At 41.6% G+C, this 24,157-nt stretch overlaps 1 protein-coding gene across 1 annotated transcript in view; it reads left to right on the forward strand.

Annotated features, from left to right (window-relative positions):
- The first annotated feature begins 391 nt into the window (after positions 1-391).
- Positions 392-24,157, forward strand: part of HELLS (helicase, lymphoid specific) — a 47,346-nt gene continuing 23,580 nt past the window's right edge. The window contains exons 1-11 of the mRNA XM_088144270.1: positions 392-937; positions 1,058-1,197; positions 2,183-2,305; positions 6,117-6,170; positions 6,512-6,548; positions 6,632-6,693; positions 10,098-10,142; positions 11,229-11,453; positions 13,703-13,885; positions 15,809-15,952; positions 19,517-19,713. Of these exons, the coding sequence (XP_088000396.1) occupies positions 865-937; positions 1,058-1,197; positions 2,183-2,305; positions 6,117-6,170; positions 6,512-6,548; positions 6,632-6,693; positions 10,098-10,142; positions 11,229-11,453; positions 13,703-13,885; positions 15,809-15,952; positions 19,517-19,713 (1,283 nt within the window). The 5' untranslated portion in view covers positions 392-864. The remainder of the gene's footprint in view (positions 938-1,057; positions 1,198-2,182; positions 2,306-6,116; positions 6,171-6,511; positions 6,549-6,631; positions 6,694-10,097; positions 10,143-11,228; positions 11,454-13,702; positions 13,886-15,808; positions 15,953-19,516; positions 19,714-24,157) is intronic.

The following is a 24,157-nucleotide window of genomic DNA, read 5'->3' on the forward strand; positions in this document are numbered from 1 at the left end:
AACCCAGCATTTTCTTACAAAATGGGCAGGAAAGTGACACGTTTTGCTTTGTATCTCTGCAATGGAAGTAGCTCTTTATTTAAAACACAAGTGGGAAATTGAATATTAAAGTTTATCTAGAGGACGAGGGAAGTGCCCATGAACCTGAGCATGGTATCAAAAAAAAATAATACTCAGAATAAAGACAAGGCTGGGGCTAAGTCCCGCCCCCTCTGGAAGAAGAAATGCACGTTCGCGCCCTGATGCTTGCCCCCCCACTCCCCGGCCTAGCCTACTGGTAATGCTAAGGCGGCGAGAAGAAACGTAGCTTTCAAGCAGGGGCTGGGACAGCACTCGGGCTCAGAGGCCAATTTGAAGAAGGGCGCGGGGGAGGACGGCGCCCTGGAGGCGCCTGCTTTGCAGATGACCCCCGGAGCGCCCTAAGCGCGCCTCCCGAGCAGAAGGCAGCCGCTCTCCCAAGACCGCTCAAGGCCTGGGGAATTCCTTCCAGCAAGAGCCGGATCACCCGCTGAGCTCCTCTGCCGAGCGCCCCGGCGCCCGCCTGACCAAGCCCGCCTTGCCCGCCACCCTTTCCCGCGCTGCAGGTCGCGCGCCGGTGGGATCCCGCTGCGGAGCCCCAGACCCGGCGGCGAGGGCTGCCCAGGGCGCCGGCTTTCCCGACTCGCCCTCCCGCGGCCCGGAGCCCCCTCCCGGGCTTCCTGGGGGCGGGGCGGGGGCGGCGCCGGCTTTCGCGCGAGGCGAGGGCGACTTCTCGCAAGAGTGAAAAGCGCGCGAGTTTCCTTTGGGCGGAACTGGGCGGTCGCTCCTCGTGCGCGGCCGGATCGGAGCTCGGGTCCGGAGCGGCGGAAAGGCGCGCGGGCAGCAATGCCGGCCGAGAGCAGCCGCGCCAGCAGCAGCGGCGGCGACCACGACCACGACCACGACCACCCAGGTCCAGGTACCGCGGAGCTGCTTCGCCCTCTGGCTGCGCGCGTTGCGCCCGGGCCGAGGGGCGCTCGGGGGGCGGGCGGAGGCAGGGGGCCAAGCCCGCCGGTCCCCACCTTTGTTCTCCTTGCAGAGCCTTCGATGGACGAGCTGCACGAGCCGGGCGAAGCCGGAGAGGGGGCTGCAGCGGCGCTGATCACCGCGGCCATGCGGGCGGAGGAGGAGCGCCTGGAGGCGGAGGGCAGGGAGAAGGAGCGGCAGAGGATGGAGAAGGTGCGCGGCCCCGAGCGGGAGGCCCGTCGTGCCCTCCCGCGCGGCTGGGTGCCCAGGCAGGAGGGCGGGCTCGCCCGGACTACGCGGGGATGGGCGTCCGCGGCAGGTGGCGGCGCGCCGCCTTGTCTGGAAGCACGCCGTCGGAGTGCGAAGGAGCCCTCGGGGTCGGCCGGCCCCGGTCGGCGCGCCCGGGAGAGACGGCAGTCTCGGCTCCCTTCCGATGAAGGGGACCCAGCGCCCCTGGGAAGCTGTTTCTGCCCTCGAAGCGCTCCTGGTTAGGAAGGTTTTTCTAGCATCAAACCAAAATCTGCCTTCTGTAAGCCTATCCTCTGGAACGAGGGAGCAAGTCTTGACTTTCCCTTCAGGGAGGTGCTTCCTTATTCCCCTTAGGTTGTCTTTCCTCAAGGCCAGACAAGTCCAGTTCCTTCTTAAATTCAGGATAGGCTGCGGTACTCCAGGTGGGATCTGTGCATCTCCTAAAACCTCTTCATTTTTATTTATTTTATTTTTTATTATTAAAACTTTATCCAGTCTATTTTGGTCTATTTCTTTTGTACACGATACAGAGATCCGCTTTTTTAAAAAATGCTTTGTTTGGGAAATTCTTGTAAAACGTATGCAAATGAAACTAATTAAAGCTCCTTTAACTCAAGTTAACTGATTGCAAGCCTAATTGTTCCCTACTTTGATGAAACTCAGTATCTAATTTTACAAAGTTAAGAGGTTCAGAGTAGGACAGCACTGAATATATAAAATGACATTTTCCCATCAAGAAACTGGAGAAATTACAATTGTGGGATCTCTCAGTTGACTAATAATGTATTTCCAGTGGGTCCTTGAAGAAAATCATAGGGCTGAATTATTTAAATTTTATATAATTTTAACTATAATGAAAGATAATACCAACTTTTATGTTACTATGGTCAGTTAATACTATGGTCAGTTAATGTTGAAATTGATAATTGATGACTTCTTCTTCTTGTAGGCTTACATGACCTGGGATAGAGACTCAAATGAAATGCGTTACAAGAGACTTCAACACTTGCTTGAAAAAAGCAACATCTACTCAAAGTTCTTGCTGACTAAAATGGAACAGCAGCAACTGGAGGTTAGCAAGCTTTAAAATTAAAATTAGAAGCTAGATGTATGTATCTTTCAGATAAAGGATTCATGTTACCATAATTTGTCATTGTGATTAAGAAAAACACGTTAAGTTCCGATCGTTCACTTTTGTTCTTTGATTTCATGGCATAGCCTCAGCCTAAATATAAATGAGGCCACCTGAAAATGTTTGTATTAGCTAGTTACCCAATGCTTCAACATAGTGAAGAGGAAGCTGCTCTCACAGCTTGAGACAGACCAACTACACGTCACGTCCCAGACTCAAAAAGACCCGGAAGAACAACTGGATGTGGCTGAACACCTGAAGCTGGAACATCACAGCCACCCCCTCATTACAGAGCACAGTAGCTAATATGAGGCATAAGATCATAGATCAACTAGCTACAGTCAATCCTTGAGACCGATTACCTCAGTGGAGAAGTACCATCAGATAGTATGCTAGAAGATACTAATAGAGCCCTCATGGCAATCCCTACCACCACCATAACTCAAACCAATGAACTGGCCGCTGTAATCCTGGAGATGCTTGGCTACACAATCAAGAAGAACAGCAGTACATACCCCCCTGGAAAATGAGGTTGGAGGCTAAGACCAAGGCAACTTGGAGAGAAGTTAGGCAGCTGGTGGAACTACAGAAGGGTGTAAAGATTATGAATAAAAATTGGTTACTGAAAAAATACACGGGCCTGGCTCCATCTGAAGCCCTAGAGACTGCTAAACAAAGGTTCACAGCACTGGCTACCAGGCTAAGGAGATACACTAGAGAAGCAGAGAAACAAGAAGATGAATGGCCTGTTGCCCAAAGAACCATCCAAGGTGTACTCCCAACTGCAGTTCCACAACACAGTAACAGCAGAGCCACCAACAGCAGAACCACCAACAGCAGAAACTGAACAGTACTGGAAGAACATATGGGAGAAAGAAGACATATAGCACCAGTGCAAAGTGGCGCGGGACCTGAGAGCAGACCACAGCAATCTTTCAGAACAGGAACCAGTCACCATCACAGTAGTAGACATCCAACAGTGGATCAAGAGCATGAAGAGCTGGATAGCACCTGGCCCAGACATGATCCGCACCTACTGGCTAAAGAAACTAACAGCATCGCGTGAATGTCTAGCAGCACAGATGAACCAGCTGCTAGCAGTGGGCTCCCATCCAGACTGACTAACACAAGGAAAGACAGTGCTGATCATGAAAGACTCCTACAAGGGAACAGCACCGTCCAACTACTGGCCAATAACCTGCTTCCCCACAACATGGAAAGTCCTATCAGGCATCATAGCCACCATGCTACAGGACCATATGGGCCAGTACATGAGCAGAGCTCAGAAGGGCATTGGGAACAACACCAGAGGTTCAAAACACAATTGCTCATAGGTTGAGCAGTCACCAGAGATTCAAGGTCTAGACAGACCAAACTGAGCACGCCTACAAAGGAAAGCCTATGACTCAGTGCCACACACATGCATCTGTGAATACCTGGTGCTATACAAAATCAATAGGATTCAGCATTCAATCACCAGCAATCATCACCCAGATAAGCAAAGGTCATCACCAGGCACACAATCAAGCAGCCAACATATGCTAATCAATGAACTACCAGAAGAGCAAAACAGAACCCCCACCAGCACTGGCAAAGCAGGCCACAGCAGATAAATAGAGAGCAAACCTCATCCCATTTTAGCACTGAAGATGTTACCTAGCCGGGTAATGAAATGTTTGCAAGAAAAGAACCAAGCTCAGAGAACCCCAAGGACTCCACAGTTCAACCCTGAGCTACACATATTCGCCTCCATTGCTAAGATCCACCAATAGGTTTTGCTTACTTGCCCAGGATTGTTTGTCTATCATCTCAGATGCTTGGGTGCTTCTCACTGTTTCTCATGAATGTGCTATGGAATTCCGAGGAGACATCTGGCAGATGTTTCCTATCTTCCCCCAGTACTAGCGGGAGAAGCACCTACCATTGCTTTAAAGCCATGAAGCCAGTTCTACTGGCAGTTAAGTTATTCCATAGCTATTCAGTTTTCGTTATGATGTTCAAAAAGAATAGGAACTGGAGAGCTATTCTGGATTTCAGAAGGGTCCATTGACATGTGTATTATTCATACTTTTAGTTGGGTTTCTCTGGGCTTAGGAAAATCCAGACTGAAGTAGAGATCAAGTTTTTTGCAGACGTTTCACCTTGCATTCCAGCGAGGCATCTTCAACACAACCATTCAGAAGTGGGGATTGCTTTGCAGTATTTATAGTCTGTAGTGGAATTTGAATTCTGTGGAATTGGTTGGTGATGGGATGTTTCTTGGGAAGTATCAGTTGATTGTTGTATGGGAGTGGTGTTAGCTGTATTCTGATTGGTCCATCTTATCAGTCCATTGTGTATGATTTGAACCAGGCACCTGATTGGGTGGTAGATCATATGTAGTTCCATCAATCTGTTGATGGCTCCTTTGTTTGAGTGCCAGGCTTCCAGTATTTCTCTGGCTGTTCTTCTGGTTGTATGGTCAATTATTTTCGTATTTTCTTGGTCAAATGTGTGTTTCATTCTGAGGGCGTGGGTGGTTTTTAGATTCTTCTGGTCTTGGCTGTTTGTGCTCTTTGATTCTTTGGTGTGGTTGGCATCCTGTCTGCCCTATGCAGGGCTGGCTGCAATGCGGGTAGTTGATTCTATGTATGATGTTGGTCTATGTATGATGTTGGCTCTTTCTTGATGGGACATATAGTCTTAGTTTACACTGGATTCTTTGTAGAGTTTTTGTGGGCTTGTAGAAATGTGCACTATTACAAATTCTCTTATGGAGACCCTAAACTTTATTCTATATTGTCTCCAATGGAGACACTTCCTTGACTTCCAGTATATTTATTTATATATGCCATTCACGCATTTTACTAAAAGTTTGTGGGATTGAATACTTGGGCTGCAATTTTTGATATATCACCCTCCCATTCTCTCTGGGAGAGTATTCCTGGAGGCCCACTTCTCTAGGAACACAGCCGGCTTAGCTTCCTTTTCTACTGATGCTCCATCAGGTGCAGGTGGAGTGTGCAGGGCAACACATGAACCTCAGCCTTTCCCTCTGTGAGTTACTGCAAGTATAATCCACTGGTATCAGCTGAGGCTTCCTTCAGCAGGCGATAAGCAATTCTTTTGTTTGTAAGCTCAGTGAATAGTTCCCACCATTCAGAGGACAGCTCTGGTAAGTCCTCATCCCAGATGCTTTGTGAAATGGAACAGTAGGAAAATGGAAAACTGAACATATTGTAAACTTCCTTTTTCTGGGGTAGATGTTAGTCTGTGGTGCCCAAAAATCAGGAGTCTGGTAGTGCCTTTTCCAACTAACAAATTTTATTAAAAGACATAAGCTTTTTGTGAACTGCACCTCACTTCACCAGATGCAGAGTGGCTGGACTGATGTAGGATTTAAACTGGGGTGAGACAGGTGGGAGGGAAAGGGAGGGGAAGACAAATTGGTTATGCAGGTTACATGTGAGACAGATCAAAGTTACTCCCGTCGACTATCTGGGAGGTTGCTCTCTCCTGCCACCAAGAGAATATAAAATTCATTGTTTTCAGGAACAACTTCTAAGGGTATTCTCCATCCATGCTAGAAAAAACGTCTTGGTTAAATTGAATGTTTCATTCCAAATGCTACCTATATCTTTAAGATATTCTCTATTAAAATGAAAATAGTCTTAAATACTACCAAAGTAGAGGTACATAGGACTGTGCAGTCAACTTGTTTGTTGTATAAAGAAACAACTGGTTTGTAAAATCCTTTTTTTTTTTTTTTAAGGAGCAACAAAAGAAAGAGAAACTTGAAAAAAAAGGAACATTAAATATGACAAAGGTAAAATCAACATTTAATGTTAGATAACTACTGTATGGATACTCTTAAAAAAGGGGGAGCTGAGAATGGGTCTAGGGAATCATCTGTGGGGGAGGCTTTCAAAAGTTGTGGTTTTAATTTATGTACAAAAAGTTGTGTACATTCAACTTTGTTGCAAGTAGAGATACATTATCTTGTTTCTATTTTGCAGTAACCTAGCTTAGAGATATAATACTGTTAAAATCATTTTTGGCCAGGGTTCTTAAAAATCATAGTGCAAAATGAACGAAATTACAGCTATGAGTTACTATGTACACAAATAATAATATTAAAATTATTTTGCTCAATATTTTGGTTTATAGAATGAAAAACTAAGTGGTCAGAAAGATAAAAAAATTGGTAAGTTTCATCAAAAACCTAAGCTATTTTGCTGCGTATCTAGAAAGTTTGGGTACTGAAATCAGTATAATATTTTCTTATAGTTAAAAAGAAGAGAGTTCGAGAAGACAGAACATACAATATTTCCGATGTCATGTCAAAAGAGGTAAATTGATTATCCACCAATTATTACTCTTGAGCAATTCAAAGAGATGTATTTTTATTTTATTTATTAAATTTATATAGCCACCCATCTCATGCTTGTGATTCTGGGAGGTGCATACAATTAAAAACACAAAGCCAAACAATCAACATAATTAAAACGAAACTAATAAATTACAGTTAAAAGCTATAATAACAAAAAGACGGAGAGAGTATATTCGAAATTTACAGTACTGCCATTAACAAGCTCCACACTTCCATGGGATCACCAGGCCTGGCGGCAAAACCAAGTTTTAAGGGCCTTTTGGAAGGCCAATAGGGTTGGGACCAATCTCACCTTGTGGGGGAATGATGTTCCAGAGATGAAACATCATTCACCCCAAGAATGATTTAATTAATTTTGTGATTTGGTAGCAATTTAATCCCAGCTTCTCCTGATGAAAATGTGGTTATCCACTTGACCATGGCAACTCCCATTGCCAGTTAAATAGCATGAATGAAGAAGGAAGGTTGACTTCCTCACTAGCCTTGGGAAGAGGGGAACTGAGGTGTTTTTGTGGTGCCTGCAAGATAGTTCTAGAGAAACCGTAGCACGTGCTGCCACAAGTAAGGGACATTCCACTTTAGGTATCTAATATCTTCCCAGACGTTCCAACAGAATCCAGATACCTCAGAGAGAGCATCAATAAATGTGCCCATTTGGTTAAATTTTTAGCCAACTTTTAGAAGGATTGCTTACAGTTTTCATCCAGGGCACTGTCATCTGGTGTGATTATCAATAGAATCCTGTGGCTGAAGCACTGGGAGGAAGAGCAGCAGTCTAAAGCTAATTGTTAAGCCAAGCCCTTCTTGTGAGAAAAGATATTTGGGAAAATATCCCTAATAGCAGAGCTACTGGAGAACAAAGAAAAGAAGAAAACTTTGATTTACCCTCCCCAAAGGAAGATTTTAAGGCTGTGAAAAAGCTGTCAGGCTTTTTTCACATCACAGATTAATAGAGGCCCTCTTTTTATCCTTCTTGATTATTGAGATCACACTAGTCATGCATAAGTGCTCAGCTTTGAAGTTGCAGCATAGTGGCAAGTAGTAAGAAAAGAGCCTCATCATGTTTCCCTCCGTGTCCAGTAGGCAGGCATTTGGAAGACTTTTGGCACGCTCGAGAGTCAGCATCTTGGATGCACAGGTGTTGGAAGCCATTCTGCTGAGCTGTGCGTTACCTTTTTGCAAAGGCAGATTTTCCCTCATTAAATTTTCAAGTACCTAGAAAACCATTCAGGTGTTCTTCATATCATTGAGCATCTCCTGGAGATCAGGGCGTACAACTAGCTAGCGCTGGCAGAAGAACTTGTCTCCAGAGGTTTCTACATTGTCTTCATCATGCCAAATTAAAGTGAAGATTGGAAGACTGTCCTAGCTTGATTTATCCCTCATTTGTCAGGCTCAGGCATTTCAGGATGAAAACCCCAAAGTCAGTGACCAAACCTATTCTTTTTAATAAATTCTTGGAGGCAGATTTTGCAAAGAAAAAAAAAACTAATTAGAGGATCTGAAGAATTATCAGATTACTTTCTTAACTCAAGTTTTGGGGTCAGTGAAACAAAAGAGTTTGTTCATGTCCAAGAGGTAGCCAAGGGGTGTGTATAAATGTCCTGTCTACCCAAGGAGATTTTCCACTAGGGTCTGGTCAAAGTCTCGGCACACTTTTGCTACATAAGGAAAGAGTAACCAAGTTGCACTGATGTACCAGGGGTGTCTGCAAGGGATTATAGTACCATCCATATTTGAAATTCCATAGACTTAGATGCACTTTGGACTTTCCTGTTGTATCTCCTTGCGTACCAGCTTTCCATTCTTGCAGAGTCTATCTCAACTTCAGACTTCCATTGTTAGAAATGCAATCTATGCAATATAAGTAATTGTCAGGCTTCTGGTATCAACTGGACCAGAAGTGATTAATCCAAAGAACAGTTCTCTCTGACCTGATTAGAAACATTTATTAAGAAAGGACTAAAGTAGCAATAATTATTGATCATTAAGGTGGGAAAGTTCTTCTCTTTCCAATATGCTTTCTGTGTAAAGGGGCTTTTCTCCTTGTTTCTTGATTTGGTACCCATCAGCTCTCACAGTCCAATCTTTCCAACAACAATTGGAACCCCAACAACCCCTGTTGTTGAAGGATTAATCACAACATAGTATTTATAAGATTGAAGTAGGAAAGAACGGGATATCTAAGAGAATAGCATACATTACAAACTTCCAACCAGACGTTAAAATACTAAAAACTGTTGTTTGGATCTGTTGGTACACCAGGTAGCAACAAGTTTTGAACAGAAACTACTGTGGTTCAGATAAGTATGCAGAATGGAGGAAGAATGGACAAGAAAAAATAGTAAAACTATCCCAGATGCATTCTTGAGACAGATTAAAGTATTTTTGGAAATAATCAGTCAGGTTTCAGGTTGGGATTCAGTACGGAGACTGCATTGGTTGGGGGTTTTGATGACTTTGTAATGTATGCTGTGTGGTGGAGATGGGAAGGTGCCCTCCATCCTTGTGCTTCTTGATCTCTTGGTGGCTTTTGATACCTTCAATCATAGTATCCTTTTGGACCTGCTGCAGGTGTTGGAAATTGGGGGGCAGTGTATTTGGGTGGTTCTCTTCCTTCATGGATGGTTCCAGTCAGTGTTGAAGGGTGGAAGGGAGAGGTAGCTCCCTCAACTCCTTTGTGGGGTCCCACAGGATTCATCACATTCTCCCCTCTTGTTTAACATAAAACTCCTGGGTGAGGTCATCTGCCCGCTTGGGGTTCATTATCAATATGCTGAATGTGTGTGTAAAGAATTCTGATTATAATAGTAAAATCTAATACAAACTAAAAGAAAAGAGAATAGAGAAGAATAAAAAGTGCAAGGAAAAAGAAGAAAAAGAGAAGAATGAGAAAAGTAAGAATATAATAAAGAAAAAGAAATAAATAAAAGATATGATTTCCATGTGGCTTTGCTTGTTTTCATTCAGCAGATTAACATAAGGGGTTCCTCCTGGATTGGACTGGTTGTTTAGCTATTTTGGGTTTTTTCCCCCTTTGTTTATATATTTGCTATTGCTGCTTAGCACTCCACTTACTGATTGTTAATTATTCTACTTTTCTCCATGATTTTTTAAAATCTATTTTCTTTGTTTTTGATCCAGTAGAATTTGGGCGTTCTAATTCTTATATTCTATATATAATTTAGATATGAGCATCATAAGTCTGTGCAATGTGAGAAAAAGGAATCATTAAATAAATATTCTATTCCTCTTTGTGGATTTTGTATATTTAATCCTTTTTGGTAAAAGTGCTATAGCGTTTAATGTTCATTTAATGTTGTTCAATAATTTTACTTCTTCATTTTCTTTATTTCTGCACAGGAAATCTTATTAGCAGCCAAAAAAAGCAAAGTTGAAAATGATCAGGTATATTTCAAGTTTTGAACACTTGAGAAATGCTGCTGTTATAGTATATTATCCTCTGATATCTATTTCTAAAAATCTACTTTAAGAATTTTAAATATTGACTTTAGAAGCACTATGAATTTAAAATAATTTCAAGAGAGCATTTGGAATTAATGTAACCATTAAGCTTGTTTCTTTCTCTCTTTTAATCTAAAAGCAAGTGGAACAAACGTTTCCCATATTGCTGCAAAGACAACTACGCATGCTGCGTGTGGTTTCTTTAGAGCATATGGATGTGTCTACATAGTCACCAGCAGTCAAGCTTGACTCAGTCAGCAGTTGTTTGTTTGTAGTCCATAAAACCTTAGGCACCAGCATGCGTTAAACTGATCATAATCCTGAAAATAATTAAGAACATTTTTGTATATACATAGATACAAATGGCATCTTAAAGTCTAACTTTTAAAGCAGGGGTACAGAGTGTCATTTTCTAATAAAAGTTTTCATTAAGGGGTAGTGTTAGCTTTTTTAAGGGGCAGAATGAGTACCTAGAGCCTCTGCATTTTCCCCCGCATAAAAAAATTAAGGCAAAATTTGGGGACTTGCCTACTCTGAGGAGGCTTTCAGGAGCATGGAAGGAATGTCAATATGTTAAAAGTGCCTTTTCTTAATTCTGAGAGCTGTAAATATTGATGGAAAACTGGGTTTCAGTTTGCCCATTGTATTGTGTAGAGAAGAGAAGAGAAGAAATAATTTGTTTTAGAAAAGAAAAAATCTGTGGTATCTTCTTTCATATGCTGCATTTCTTCATAATAATAACATAACAATGCAATGCAGTGTATGCTACAGCTTTCAAATTGTGCTAAGCTGCATTATGTGAATACTGATATAAATGATTCTTATAATCATAGGAAATTCATGGTATTGTAACTAACAACACTACTTAAATTTAGAACAGTTTTCACTAGTGGTTCAGTTACTTTTACAAGTAATCTTGACTTTATCTGGCTTAACCATCAACCCTGAAATAACTTACATAAATAAATGATTGCATAAAAATGGCAAGAATTAAAAACAATAATATTGCCTCTGTGTCTTCTTTTATAGATTGAAAGCTGTTCTCCAAAACTGTGTTCAGAAGAAATCCAGAATAACGGGGATTCAAATAGCATTATTAAGGATAGATTGGCACAGGTGATGCGACATAGTGCCAAGCATTTTGTTGACCCAAAACGAAAATTTAAAGGACAGCCAGTACCTTTTCAACAACCAAAACTTTTCACTGGAGGAGTAATGAGGTGGTATCAAGTTGAAGGCATGGAATGGCTTAGGGTATGAATTTATGGTTTATCTTATATAATCGCATAAGGTCACTAGCAGTTTTTCATGATACTGATTTCAAATAGAAGTACCTGACTGTCTAAAAAGATCCAACTTTCTTGGAATAAGTCAATTAAGACATCATTAATCCTCCTCCTGTATTTACCTACCAGATCTTCACCTGAGGCTACCAGAGAAAGGGGTCTTTGTGTGATGGTGTCAGATTTTTAGTATGCCTTCCAGAAAGAAACTTGCCTGACTCCCACATTGTGTTTTTTTCAGTATGAAGATCTTTTATTTTTTCTGAGGCATTTAAAGAACTATTTTGGCTCTTTGTTTTTGAATGTTAGCAACTTTATTAATTAAACGATAGCCAGTTTGGTGTAATAGTTAAGGCACCAGGCTAGAAACCAGGAGACTGTAAGTTCTAGTCCCACCTTGGCACAAAGCCAGCTGGGTGACTTTGCGCCAGTCACACCCTCTCAGCCCTAGGAAGAAGGAGGCCAGGGCAAACCACTTCAGAAATCTTGCCAAGAAAACTGCAAGGACATGTCCATACTGCTCTGACTCGAAGGAACCAAAAAAAACAACAACCCCAAACCCACTTTATTAAGCTTTTTCGCTGTTGCCACAGTTATTACTGCTCTTGATTTTATTTTTCTGGTACAAAAGTAGGGTTTGATGTTTTATGTTTTCTGTGGAGTTGTATATTTTATAATGTGTTTTAGTTGCCAGAAAAGAACTGTATAAAAATACAGCAAATAAATAGTTAACAAAGCTTAACTGTGGTTTAGTGTAGTTGAAGAGAAGACGACCATGCCAGGCTTATTGCTTTAAAATAAATCTTGAGATGGCGGTGGCCTTCTGGAAATGGTGGCAGGAAAGTTCTCCCCTCTAGACACTCCTTTGTGTCATATTAGTGCAAGGAAACCTTGAACTCTGCTCAGGTTGCCAGCATTGTACCAAATAGTAATCACTCTTTTCAAGCTCTTTCATGGGCACAAACATCGTTCTGTGCCTTGGATAATTCACAGAATTATCCCTAGAATAGACTCCCAAATTCAGGCCTATTGTTACCTAGCTTTAGTTAAAATCAACTCAGCTGATGATTGCATTATTCTCTATGGGGGGGGAGGGGGGCATTGTAGCCTGAGGTTGATGCCAGAGCTGAGGTTTAATGAAGTGATATTCCCTCCATTAATACTCCCCACCCCAATAATGCACAACTAATGCTCTGTTGGGCATAGAGCCATTGCTCTCTACATATTTTGTCATAGAGAAAACTGGTTTTCCCATTGGGGAAAGACTCTCATTGTACAAACCTACAAAAGTTACCTTACTAATTTTCCAAGTCGAGAAGTGTGAGCAGCTCCAGAACACTGACATTAAGGACTGGAACCATCCCCCATGGCATTCGTAATAAGTTAATTTTATATTTTGCTTCCTCCTGGAGCCCATTGTGGCATACTCACGAATAATACAAGCATTTGTCGTCAGCCCTAATAGACAATGAAAATACTAATGTTCAGCACAAAGTTGATTTTTTTAAAAAGCAGCCTCAAAGTGCCAGCCTCTAGACAGTACCAAATTCTTTTCCCTTACGAGAGAATTCCATAGCTGGGGTGCTACAACCAAGAAGGTCCTCCCCTAGCCATTGCATTGAGATCATAAGCAGTGCCTCCCCAGGTGATCTTAATGCATGGATTGGGGAAAAGTAGGCCTGAGGGAGGATCTCTTCTGAGTATTTTTAAAACTCTAGAACTTCCCAAATAATGTTTTGTGAAGGCAAAGAAATCATACACAGAAGTCCATAGATAACAAGTAAAAGAATTCTAGGTCAGCATCCAGAGATTCCTTAGTAATAAAGGGAAAGTGAAATTAATTGGAACTTATTTGTTCATTTGCTTGTTTAAAATGTTTCCCTATAGCTTCCCATTTTTTAAACACTCTCATTTACAATAAAACACAGACCTTTAAACCACCAAATTAAAATAATAAAAACATTCATTAAAACATAATACAGAATATGGTAAAATAATTATCCCCTGGTTTGCCTGTAAGTTTGAAAGCTCATGCAGTTAACATTTGTATTTATTAATATTAATAATCAAGTATTCTTGAGCTTTATGTGCCTTGTGTTTGTTTAGTTACAAAGCATATTAATTGAACATTTGGGTGCATAATGTTGGATCAAAGGGTTCATGTTTCAATTTTTATCCATTAGGGTAGTTGGAGCATAATTCGTTTCTTTTGCTATGCAGATGCTGTGGGAAAATGGCATCAATGGTATTTTGGCTGATGAAATGGGCTTAGGGAAGACCATCCAGTGTATTGCAACAATTGCCTTGATGGTGGAGAGAGGAGTTGCTGGACCATTTCTGATATGTGGGCCCCTATCCACACTTCCTAACTGGATGGCTGAATTCAAAAGGTTTACACCAGAGGTGAGAGATGGTTTAAAAAATGATAATGCTGAACTCCATGCATGACCCTCAGTGCCCAGTGAAGCTTCTCTTCCTGGAGCAAATAGACACAGTCCGTTTCTTGTTCTTGTCTTTCCGTGCTGGCCTGGTCCCAGCAAGCACAGTGACAGTCAGTCAGGATTAGTTGGTCTTCCATAAGAGCCTAATAGTTTCATTGTTACTTTTTTAATTGTTACTTTTTTAATTGACCTTTCTAGCTGTTCCTTTTACCACCTTGGTCCCCATCTACTCTTATCCTTTCCCTAATGCTCTGTTTTGGCTAGGGCTAATCACTGACTAGTTTTAGAAGCAATTATTATTAATCTTGTATGCCACTGAACTCTCAGTGACTTTCAGTGTATCTCAATGATACACAGGTAGTCCTCGGTTAACAACTGTAATTGGGGCCAGGAATTCTGTCGCTAAGGGATACGGTTGTAAAGCGAAAAATCATGTGACTCCGCTGACTTACGACAGCAGTTCTGGTTGATGTTGTTAAGCGAATTGCACCTGGTCATTAAGCGTAACTTCACGTGATTGTGACTTCCAACTTCCTGCCAGCTTTCCCATTGACTTTGCTTGCGGAAAGCCAGCAGTGAAGGTTGCAAATGGCAATCATATGATTGCAAGACACTGCAACAGCCACAATTTCAAGGACCGGCCATAAGTCTCCTTGTTCAGCACCGTCAGAACTTTGAACAGCCACTGAACAAGTGGTTGCCTACCAAGGACTACCTGTATTTCTCTCCTGTGGGGGAGGCAGATCTAATCCAGTCCCTTCATGGAGGATCTTCATGTTGCCAAAAACCAGCATGCCATCTTGGGATCTGGTGCAATGTTACACCAAGACACACACACAGCAGCATGCCTGGAGGCCTTACATTATAGCACCTCAGTTCCTCTCCTTGGGAGGGAATGCAGGACATTGTATCCTTCCATTAACTCTCTTAATTCCACAGAGCAAATGGACTGAGCTTTTGGAAGAGCTCAAAGAGAGGGTAGTCCAAGGATTTCTACGTGGAGCAGAATCACTATCACCAAACAGAAAACCTCTACCAAGCCCCTTCCATAAATAAGCACAAACACTGGGAAAGCCTTCCTAGGAATTCATTCTCTGACTTGGACCCCTGAGCTGTCCTCCTTCCTCTTCTATCTTCTCTACAGTAAAGAACACCAGGCTGACAAAATCTGGAGAGCATCTAGCTAGCATGGCTGGCTGGGGAATTCTGGGAGTTGAAGTCCACCCATCTTAAAGTTGTCAAGGTTGAGAAACACTGATCTAGATGGCAATAAAATTATTCTTTTTTTGCTGCCATCTAGTGATTGTCCAGATTTTTTGCAGCCAAGTTCTCATAGCCTGAGTGAACAGAGCCAAGTGGTCTATGGCAGGGAGAACAGGACATCGGTTCCATGTTCCCCCAACATCCGTTTTCCGGCTACAGTCACTCCGGTATCCCTGAAACAAATTGTTCTGTAATATACTTGAAACAACTTTCTCAGTTCCATTTAACTATAAAAGTAGTTTATAAGTAAAAGAGTAATTTCACTGGTTATAAAACTACTTCACCCTGCTTGATCAAAACAGGAGATTTAGTATAATTGTAATTAATTTTTATTTATTATGTATGCCTTTGTATATCACCTACTCTATTGATTTATTCATTTTATCTACCTTATTCAGTCTTAAAAAGATAGACTATGGCTTAGGAGTCTCTGTTAATCCTTCCAAGACATTTAAGAAAAAAGAAATTGCAGAGACAGCAATAGCATCATAACCAGAGACTTTGAATAAAAGTACTGTGAAGTAAATAAAAATAAACATGAAGTTTTATAAATGTTTTTTAAAGCAGCTTGGATTACTATTTAAATATGAATTATTTGAAAATGATTGCAAAATTACTTTAGATTCCTACAATGCTGTACCATGGAACTCAGCAAGAACGACGTGCACTCGTTCATAAAATACGAAGGAAAGAAGGTTCAGTGAATATCCATCCGGTTGTTATCACTTCTTTTGAAATTGCAATGAGAGATAGACATTCTCTTCAGGTACGTAAGAAAATGCTGTTCAGTCAGCACTCCTTCACAGAATATTAGTTGATATTTTATGCAAAATCAGTGTAAATTAAGCTATTTTAAGTGCTAATACTAAACTGTAACTGAGTCAGCACTCCAAAATTGGAGATATTCACAACTGTCCTGCTTATTTAACATAACCTGTTACCAGATGTCACCAGGACTTGTTGTCCTCCCATTGCACTTATGCCATCCCATCCTCAGTCTTTCTCACCACTCCCATTTGTGAGCTGTTCATTTTTTATTTAGAAATGTTTATAATGTGACTCTTCAGGTTAAATCAGGAGTTTAACATTCACGGAACACACTGAAACTTTCTTGGAACATGTATTTCTTTGAGGAGTAGATCATTTATTTTTAGATAATTGTATCTTTCTCTTTACTAAGAGCATAAAGTTATTACAGAATCAAATGTTTCATATCAGTGTCAGAATCAATATTAAAATATGTGAGCAATAAAGCGATGTAGCATAGCATGTACTAAATATCAGGTTCCTGATACACCGATATATCACTATAACAAAGCTTCTTATATAAGGTAGCTGCTTACCAAGCTAGAGATGAAAAAGTCTTTCCACCAGAAAGCTAAATGTCTCCTTGGGTTCTTGAGCACTTTGGGCTCTTCATCTAATAATTCATATTACGTGCTTGGATATATAGCCTAGGCAAATCAAACTCTATAATATTCACAGATGATTCATATCCTGGATTTCTGTTTCATTGAATCATACAATCACAGAATTGGAAGGTTCCTTGCAGGTTACCTAGTGCAACCACCTGCTTAGTGTAGGATCCAGTAGACCATCTCTTACAGATGACTACCTGTGCTCCAGTGAGGAGAACTCACCATTTCATGTGGCAAGGTGCTTCACAGGCAGAGAGCAAGTGTAGTCAGGATGTTTCTCTTGATGTCCAGTCTTAACCTCCTTTCTGGTACAGGTAGTTCCCAGTTTAAGAAGAAGTTCCATTCCCAAGGTCTATCCTTAAGTTGAATTTGTATGTAAGCCAGAACAGTATTATTGTATAATACTATATAAGTAATAGCATGTAATTAACTCAAACCATTGTGTATTTAATTCAGATTTTGCTACAATAAGCTCCATCCTTAACTGTGGGTCATCTGTAACCTGGGCGTTTTTAACCCAGGAACTACCTGTAGTTTTAATCTATTGGTTCTGATCCTGCCTTCTAGGAGCAATAGAGAATAGGTCCATTCTATTTTCTATGTGACATCCCTCCAGATATTTGCACATTGTTATTATATCTCCCCTTTGTTGTTGTTGTTTTTCTGTAGGCTAAATAACCCCAATCCTTTATCCATTCCTCAAAGGGCTTAGTTTTAGACCATCTTAGTAGCCCTCCTTGGACCATTATCTCAGAAAGCAAAGTTCGTCCATCAACACCATTTACATAGCAAGTTTTTCATTACAGTATTCTTCTCACTTCTCAGGTTCTTGAGTTTTCTTCTTTATCTTCAAAGTCCATGATGATATGATTATATAGCATACAGGACAGTGAGACTCTGTCTGTTATAAGGGAATTCAGTGATCCTTTGATTATATTTTATATGATAGGCATATCTTTGCTGGTAAATTATTTGTTATTTATTTATTTACAAATACCCACCCATCTACCAGAAGAAACTCTGGGCAGTGATCAAGAATCAAAAACCCCATATAATTAAACCAAAAAACCATTTCAAACAACATTGAGGCTCCAATAAAACTTGTATCCATCAATCAACCACTCCATCAACATCCTGGCCCCAGTACCTGGGGGGAAAGCCAGGTCTTCACTGCTTTTCTAAACGCCAGAAGGGTAGGGGCCATCTGTATCTCTGTGGGTAGGCTGTTCAGATGCTGTGACAAAGAAGGCACACTTCTGAAGCCTCACCAAGGAACATTGTTTCACCTAGGGGAGTATGCCCACCCTGCCAGATCTGGTGGGATGGGCAGAAATCATCAGGCATTGGTGGTCCCTCAAGTAACCTGGCCCCATGCCATGTAGGGCTTTAAAAGTGACAACCAGCACCTTGAATTGCACCCAGAAGTGCAATTGGGAGCCAGTGCCACTCACACAGCAGTGGTGTTACGTGGCTGTAGTGCAATGCTCCCACTACTGCCTTGGGCCAGCTATGGCTTCTAAATGCTCTTCAGGGGCAGTCACATGTAGAGTCTGTTGCAGTAATCCAATCAGGAGGTGACAACCATCAGTGACCATGAGCAGCGCCTCCCAATCTAAGAAAGAGTGCAATGGGTGCACAAAATGTATTTGTGCAAAGGCTTTCCTAGCCATGGCTGCCACCTGGTCTTTGAACAGGAGCCACGAATCCAGAAGAACCCCCAGATTGCACACCAGCTGACTGGGAGAATGTCAGCTCAGCCAGAGTTAAAACTACTAGATATGGGAGGCCCTAAAACCACAACCACTCAGTCTTGTCAGGGTTGAGCTGAAGCTGATTCTTCCACATCTGGACCCATAGAGCCTCCAGGCCCTGTGAAAGCAGCTCTACAGCATCACTTGGATGGCCTAGGGCAGAGATGTACAGTTGATTATCATCAGTATGCTTGGATCTCTGACAACAGATGACCTCACCCAGTAGTTTCATGTGGATGTTAAATAGGAGCAGGGAGAGAATTGAGTCCTGTGGTGCTCACAGAGAAGAGGCCTAGGGCTAGACCTCTCCCACCTTAACAAACACTGACTGGAACTGGCCTTGGAGGAAGGAGGAGAACCATTGAAAAACTCTGCCACTCGCTCCCAACTCCTCTCAGCTGGCCCAGAAAAATACCATGATTGGTGGTATTGAAAGCCACTGAAAGGTCAGGTAAAGCCAAGATGGATATGCTGCTGCCATCCTGGGTCCACAGAGGTCATCCACAAATATAATCAACGCTGTCTCAGTACTATATCCAGTCCTGAACCTGATTCTAATGGATCCAAACAATTTGCTTCTCCAGAGCATTTTAAAGCTGTAGACCTACCACCTTCTCAACAACCTTCCCCAAAAAGGGAAAGAGGGAAAGTTGGAGACTGAATGGAAATTGTCCAGTACTGCCAGATCCACTAATGACCTCTTGAGGGCGCAGACTACCACCTTTTTCAAGGCACATGGAACCCTTCCCTCCTTCAGAAAAGCATTCGCTGCCACCTGGACCCAGCTACATGTCCCCTCCCAGGCGGCCTTGTCCAACCAAGAGGGGCATGGATTAATATATAGTGGCAAGACTTAACATCCCAAGGATCCTGTCCTCTTCCTTGGATCGAACTCAGCCTAGATAACCAGACAAGACCCAGCCCCAGTCACCTCCACAGGACCAGCACAGCCAGGGTCTAATTATGAATAATATGATATGCAGTCATTACTTTGCATAAAAAAGAAACATCAGAAGCAATAATATAATAGGAAAAAAAATATAGGGTGTTCCAGCATAATATACTTCATTTTTCCTTCAGTTGAACATACATTTCAAAGAAATGAAATCTTTACTGATGGATTTTGCATTTTGGAATAATTGGAAACTTTTTTCCCTCTAGAATTTCTACTGGAAATATTTGATTGTAGATGAAGGACATCGGATTAAGAATATGAACTGTCGTCTTATTCGTGAATTAAAAAGGTTTAGCACTGATAATAAACTACTGTTAACTGGAACGCCACTACAAAACAATTTATCTGAGCTTTGGTCCCTCCTTAATTTCCTGCTTCCAGATGTCTTTGATGACTTGAAAAGGTAAGCAGTCAGTATTGACTTATAAGTGTTCATTGTGCACAAAATTGAACATCTGAAAATAAATGTATAACCTCCTTCAGGAGAGATGTAACCTTTCATGGTTTCTCCAAAAGCTTTTGCTCTGACATTTCTCTCTTTCAGTGGACATGAGTCAAGATTCTTCCAACCACAGCTTGTGGCAGATCATCACAAAAAATAACCTAGATATTTATGGCAATGCTTGTTTCTTGAGAATGAGAGACAGACTGTGATGACAGAAAAGTTGGGTTATGGCCAGGCCCTTTCTAAAGAAGGCAAGCATCATCCCTTGAGCACCCCAAGGCCAGGAATACTCATGAGGAATCAAACTGATATTCCGAAATCCTCCCAGATATGACAGTGAACAGATCCATGTCAGAGAACAGTCTTTGGAACATTATATTTCTGACATGGGGAGAGACTTGTCTTGAAGGGCAGCTACATTATCTGGTGGTTTGTGCTTCAAATGTAATGTTTACATGAATCGCCAGGCAGGGATAAGTGCAAAAAGATCCTAGTATTCCCTGTTCCTTTCTAGCAATGATCCTTAGAGTGGTAGTACAGGATCTCCTTATTTCTATAGGAACCGAAGACTTAGTGACCCACTGAGAAATGAACCAAAGCAATGGAGATCCAAGGCAAAGTTTCTTTAGTAAAATGCATTAAAAAAATCTACATAAGCAGATGTCTTTTCAACTTTCAAACACCACGGTAACTAAAACTGTGCCAGATTGAATTATCCATAAATCCAGATATTTTTTGGCTGTATATACTTCCAAGAAGAAAAAATAAGAAAGGCATAAAGCTGCTCTGACAGTTCCAATAATGAGTTGCCAGATGTTTTCCAGCAAGAGTCTTGTATCCAACTTTCTCCCTCACACATGCTATCTCTGTTAGATCTGTTGAATGGAGCTGACGGAGTCAGCAGTGAGCAACATCTGGAGAGCCAAAGGTTTAGGCTTGCTGTCTCTGATAGTCTGCTTTCAGAACAATGGCTTAACCTAGTTTCACGGGCATTTTCCTCCATGCCAGTAAGCTGCTAAACAGAAATGCATTCCTGGCTGTGGACAGTGAGAGATACAAAGATGGAAGAAGCCATGAAGTTTTTTGCTTAGGAATTGATTGTTCCAGAAGTTTTCGGCGTTGGAGGATACTATATCAGGAAAATAGAATCATCTTTTTTCTTAGCTTGTTCTTTACAGGGGATAACCCCATGCCAGTGGTATAAATGCAGGTAGTCCTCACTTAATGGTAATTGGGACTGGAATTACCATCATTAAGCAATGCAGTTGTAAAGCACAATGTCACATGACCACATTGCTTAGCAATGGCAATTCTGACAGTCGCCATTGCCATTGTTAAGCGAGAATCGCGAGTCATTAAGCGAGGACCTTCTCGCAAACTTTCCACTGGTTCCAACAAGCACAGTATGACGGATACCCCTGGGGGTGATGTATCCGTAGTTCTCTCTCTGGGTTCTTTTCTTTCTGGTTATGTGCAAGCGTGATGACAGAGTAACTCGAGAGGCAAACAGTAAGTCTTCGACCAAGGCTTTACTTAATGCTCCAAAAGGGTTTGATAAGATAAGCTGCAAATTAAAAGTCCTTCCATACAGGCAGGCAGTCAATATATAGAAATAAAAGCAGGAATATAAGCCCTCTTTGCCTAAGTAGCCTTACATAAACGTGTCTTGGTAGCAAGAGGAGGAAACGAGCAGGCTCCCCCTCCTGCAGCCAAGGCGAGGCTTGAGATCGTAGTTTTTCCGGAAACTATTACGATGCAGACCAGCAACAATCCGAGGTTGAGCTTCGCTTCTCCAACACTCCCCACTCCTCACACTCCTCCAGGGCTAATCTTAAATATCCTTTCAGGATTGGCCTCCACCCCTCTCCACAGGTGTTAACAATTTAGAATCCCACTTCGATTTACTTAACAGAGTTTGCAAAAGTTACAATTCGGGATATAAACCGGGGTTCTTTCCCGCGATCTTATCTAATACAAACACTTATAGCTATCTAAAGTAAATTTTCTAGCGGGCCGTAAATGCCTTGTCCATGTCACATTGAAATATGGATCAGGAAGTTTTTTCATCTACTATTGAGAACAGAGAAATATGCAAGAAAGGAAAATGATTATTTCTCACAACCCTGGATCTCCGTCACACACAGTCATTGGGGAAGCCAGCAAGAAGTTGCAAGTCTTGAGCGGCTTGCAAGCAGGCAGTGGGTAGGTAAGCAGCTGCCACGTTGCAAGTGCAGTCGGGCCAGGGGTGGCTGCTGCTGGGGGTGGGAGGGCACACTTGGGAAGAAGGGTTTGCGTGGCCAGCAGCTGCCTCACAAAGGGCCGGGCTGGGCACGCCTCAGCAGCAGCAGGAGGAAGACAGTGAAGGTCAGCTGCGGGCAGAGCGGCCAAAAGGGCAGAGATGGGGGGAAGGATAGACAGGTGGGAGATGTTGAAGCACTCCTGCAATCATAAATGCAGGCAGGCTGCCAGACACCCAAATTTTTATGACGTGATCACAGGGGCACTGCAATGGCTGTAGCTTTGAGGACTGGGCGTAAGTACCATTCATTCAGTTCCATTGTAACTTTGAATGGTCACTGAACAAATGGTCGTTAAGCAAGGACTACCTGTAGAGCTGGATGACTCTGTTAATTTAATAATGGTGAGAGACCTCCCCATATAGTTTAATAAATATTTAATAAGATCTGCATCTATTTTAAGATTTCTTAAAAGAGGTTAAATACATTTACATAATTAATATCCTTTTGAATGCACTTTTTTGCCAGTAATTTCCTTAAAATAGATTTTATGCACACCTAAAATCTATTTTAAGATTTTCCTTGCGTTTTTAACTGGAAAACAAACATCAACAAATTTTGAGATGAACTTTTCAAAGAATAAACGTTCATACATTGGTTCAAAAATGTAAAATTGGATAAATTCATATTGAACTCCAAACTTCCTTTTCCATCTCTACCTATAAAAAGTTGATCATTCAATATGTTATCCCTTTGTCTTAGTGAAGGACCTTAAAGTAATGAAAGCCATTGCCCCTAAAGTCAGTCAGTCTTGATGATATCCAGTTCTTGGCCTGTTTGTGGCTTCTGATATAGAGGTCATAAGAAATATTTGACCCAAGAACTGCAACTTAGATGTCAAGTCTAACTTAGCCTCTACCCCTGTGCTTTTTGGGGGCACCTGATATTGAACAGTTGTTATAAGTGTAAAAAGGTGATATCTTCAGTGGCAAAGCAGAACATTGGCATAAGAGATCTAAGAATTGGTTCTCCTCCTTGAAGTTGCATTGCATTGTTTTTACCACTGCAGAATACAGGTGTGAGACAGTCTGAAATGTTTTTTGGAGGTAGCCCTCGCACATACTAGTACAACTGCTCAGGGATGTTTCTCCCAGAATCTTCTCAGCACCATGTCAGGCACAATGGCAGTAATACTGCAAGAAATGTTCTTGGCCTCTAGATAATGTTTTCCTTGAGCCTTTAGCTTCGTTATTTTTATCCCCTACCTCCTTTCTTTTTATGTTACCTTTTCATAGTATTACTGTTTCATTTGCTGTAGCACCTCAGGATGTTAGTTTCTTTTTTGAGCTTATGAGAGCAACCTTTCTCAAGTTTCTTGTGATTTCAAGCATTTCTTTGTGTCAAGTGGTCTTGCTGACAAATTCATTAACAATACATAAATTTGGATTGCAACAATTGGACTCAGGGTTGAGTGCTATTCCAGTCTTGTGCTGATTCCAAGCCCATTGATAATTATTCCATATTTCCAGCATGTTACTGACAAAGTGCCTTGCTGCAGACCTGGCCTCTGCAAGTCTTGATCTTTAAGGGATGTGAATGTTCAACAGTGATTAATAAAAGAAAATGTGTGTCTACAGGTGAGGATCTGCTCAGTGCCAATTCTTGCACCATCCTTGACTTCTGTTCTACTACTGCAGGATCTTGAGCAATCTGCAAGTATTAGGGTCTCTCTCAGAATGAGAAATCTACCCAAGTTTTCTGTAATAGCAACATTGATGGAAATGGTTTCTGGATCTGTCATACCCGTGTCTTCATCATCTTTGGTACCAAACCAGTTTACTTGGTTAATTTATGATTTCTGAAGTTTTGGAGATCCTACAGTTGATTTTACCTACCCAGATGGTACTAGCGGTATCAAATATTGATGCTCTGGTTCCTCAACATTATTTAGATTTGGGCCAGTGGAAGATCCACTTGCATACAAAGGAACGCACCCTGTTTTCCTTTAAATTGAAAGAAAATCCTTTTATATTCCTTAATCCCAACTATTCCCATCTACCAGCTAAATTGTGCAGAGGCTGGAGTTTTGTTGCGCACTTCAAGATTATACTATGGTTAGGATTCTGCTTAGCTGGTAAGGCATTTTCATAATTGCTGGAGGTAAT

Source organism: Python bivittatus, unplaced genomic scaffold, assembly GCF_059951505.1.
Source record: "Python bivittatus isolate LINGU-HERP-01145 unplaced genomic scaffold, Pbiv_v1 ctg000400_np1212, whole genome shotgun sequence".
Classification (NCBI taxonomy): domain Eukaryota; kingdom Metazoa; phylum Chordata; class Lepidosauria; order Squamata; family Pythonidae; genus Python; species Python bivittatus.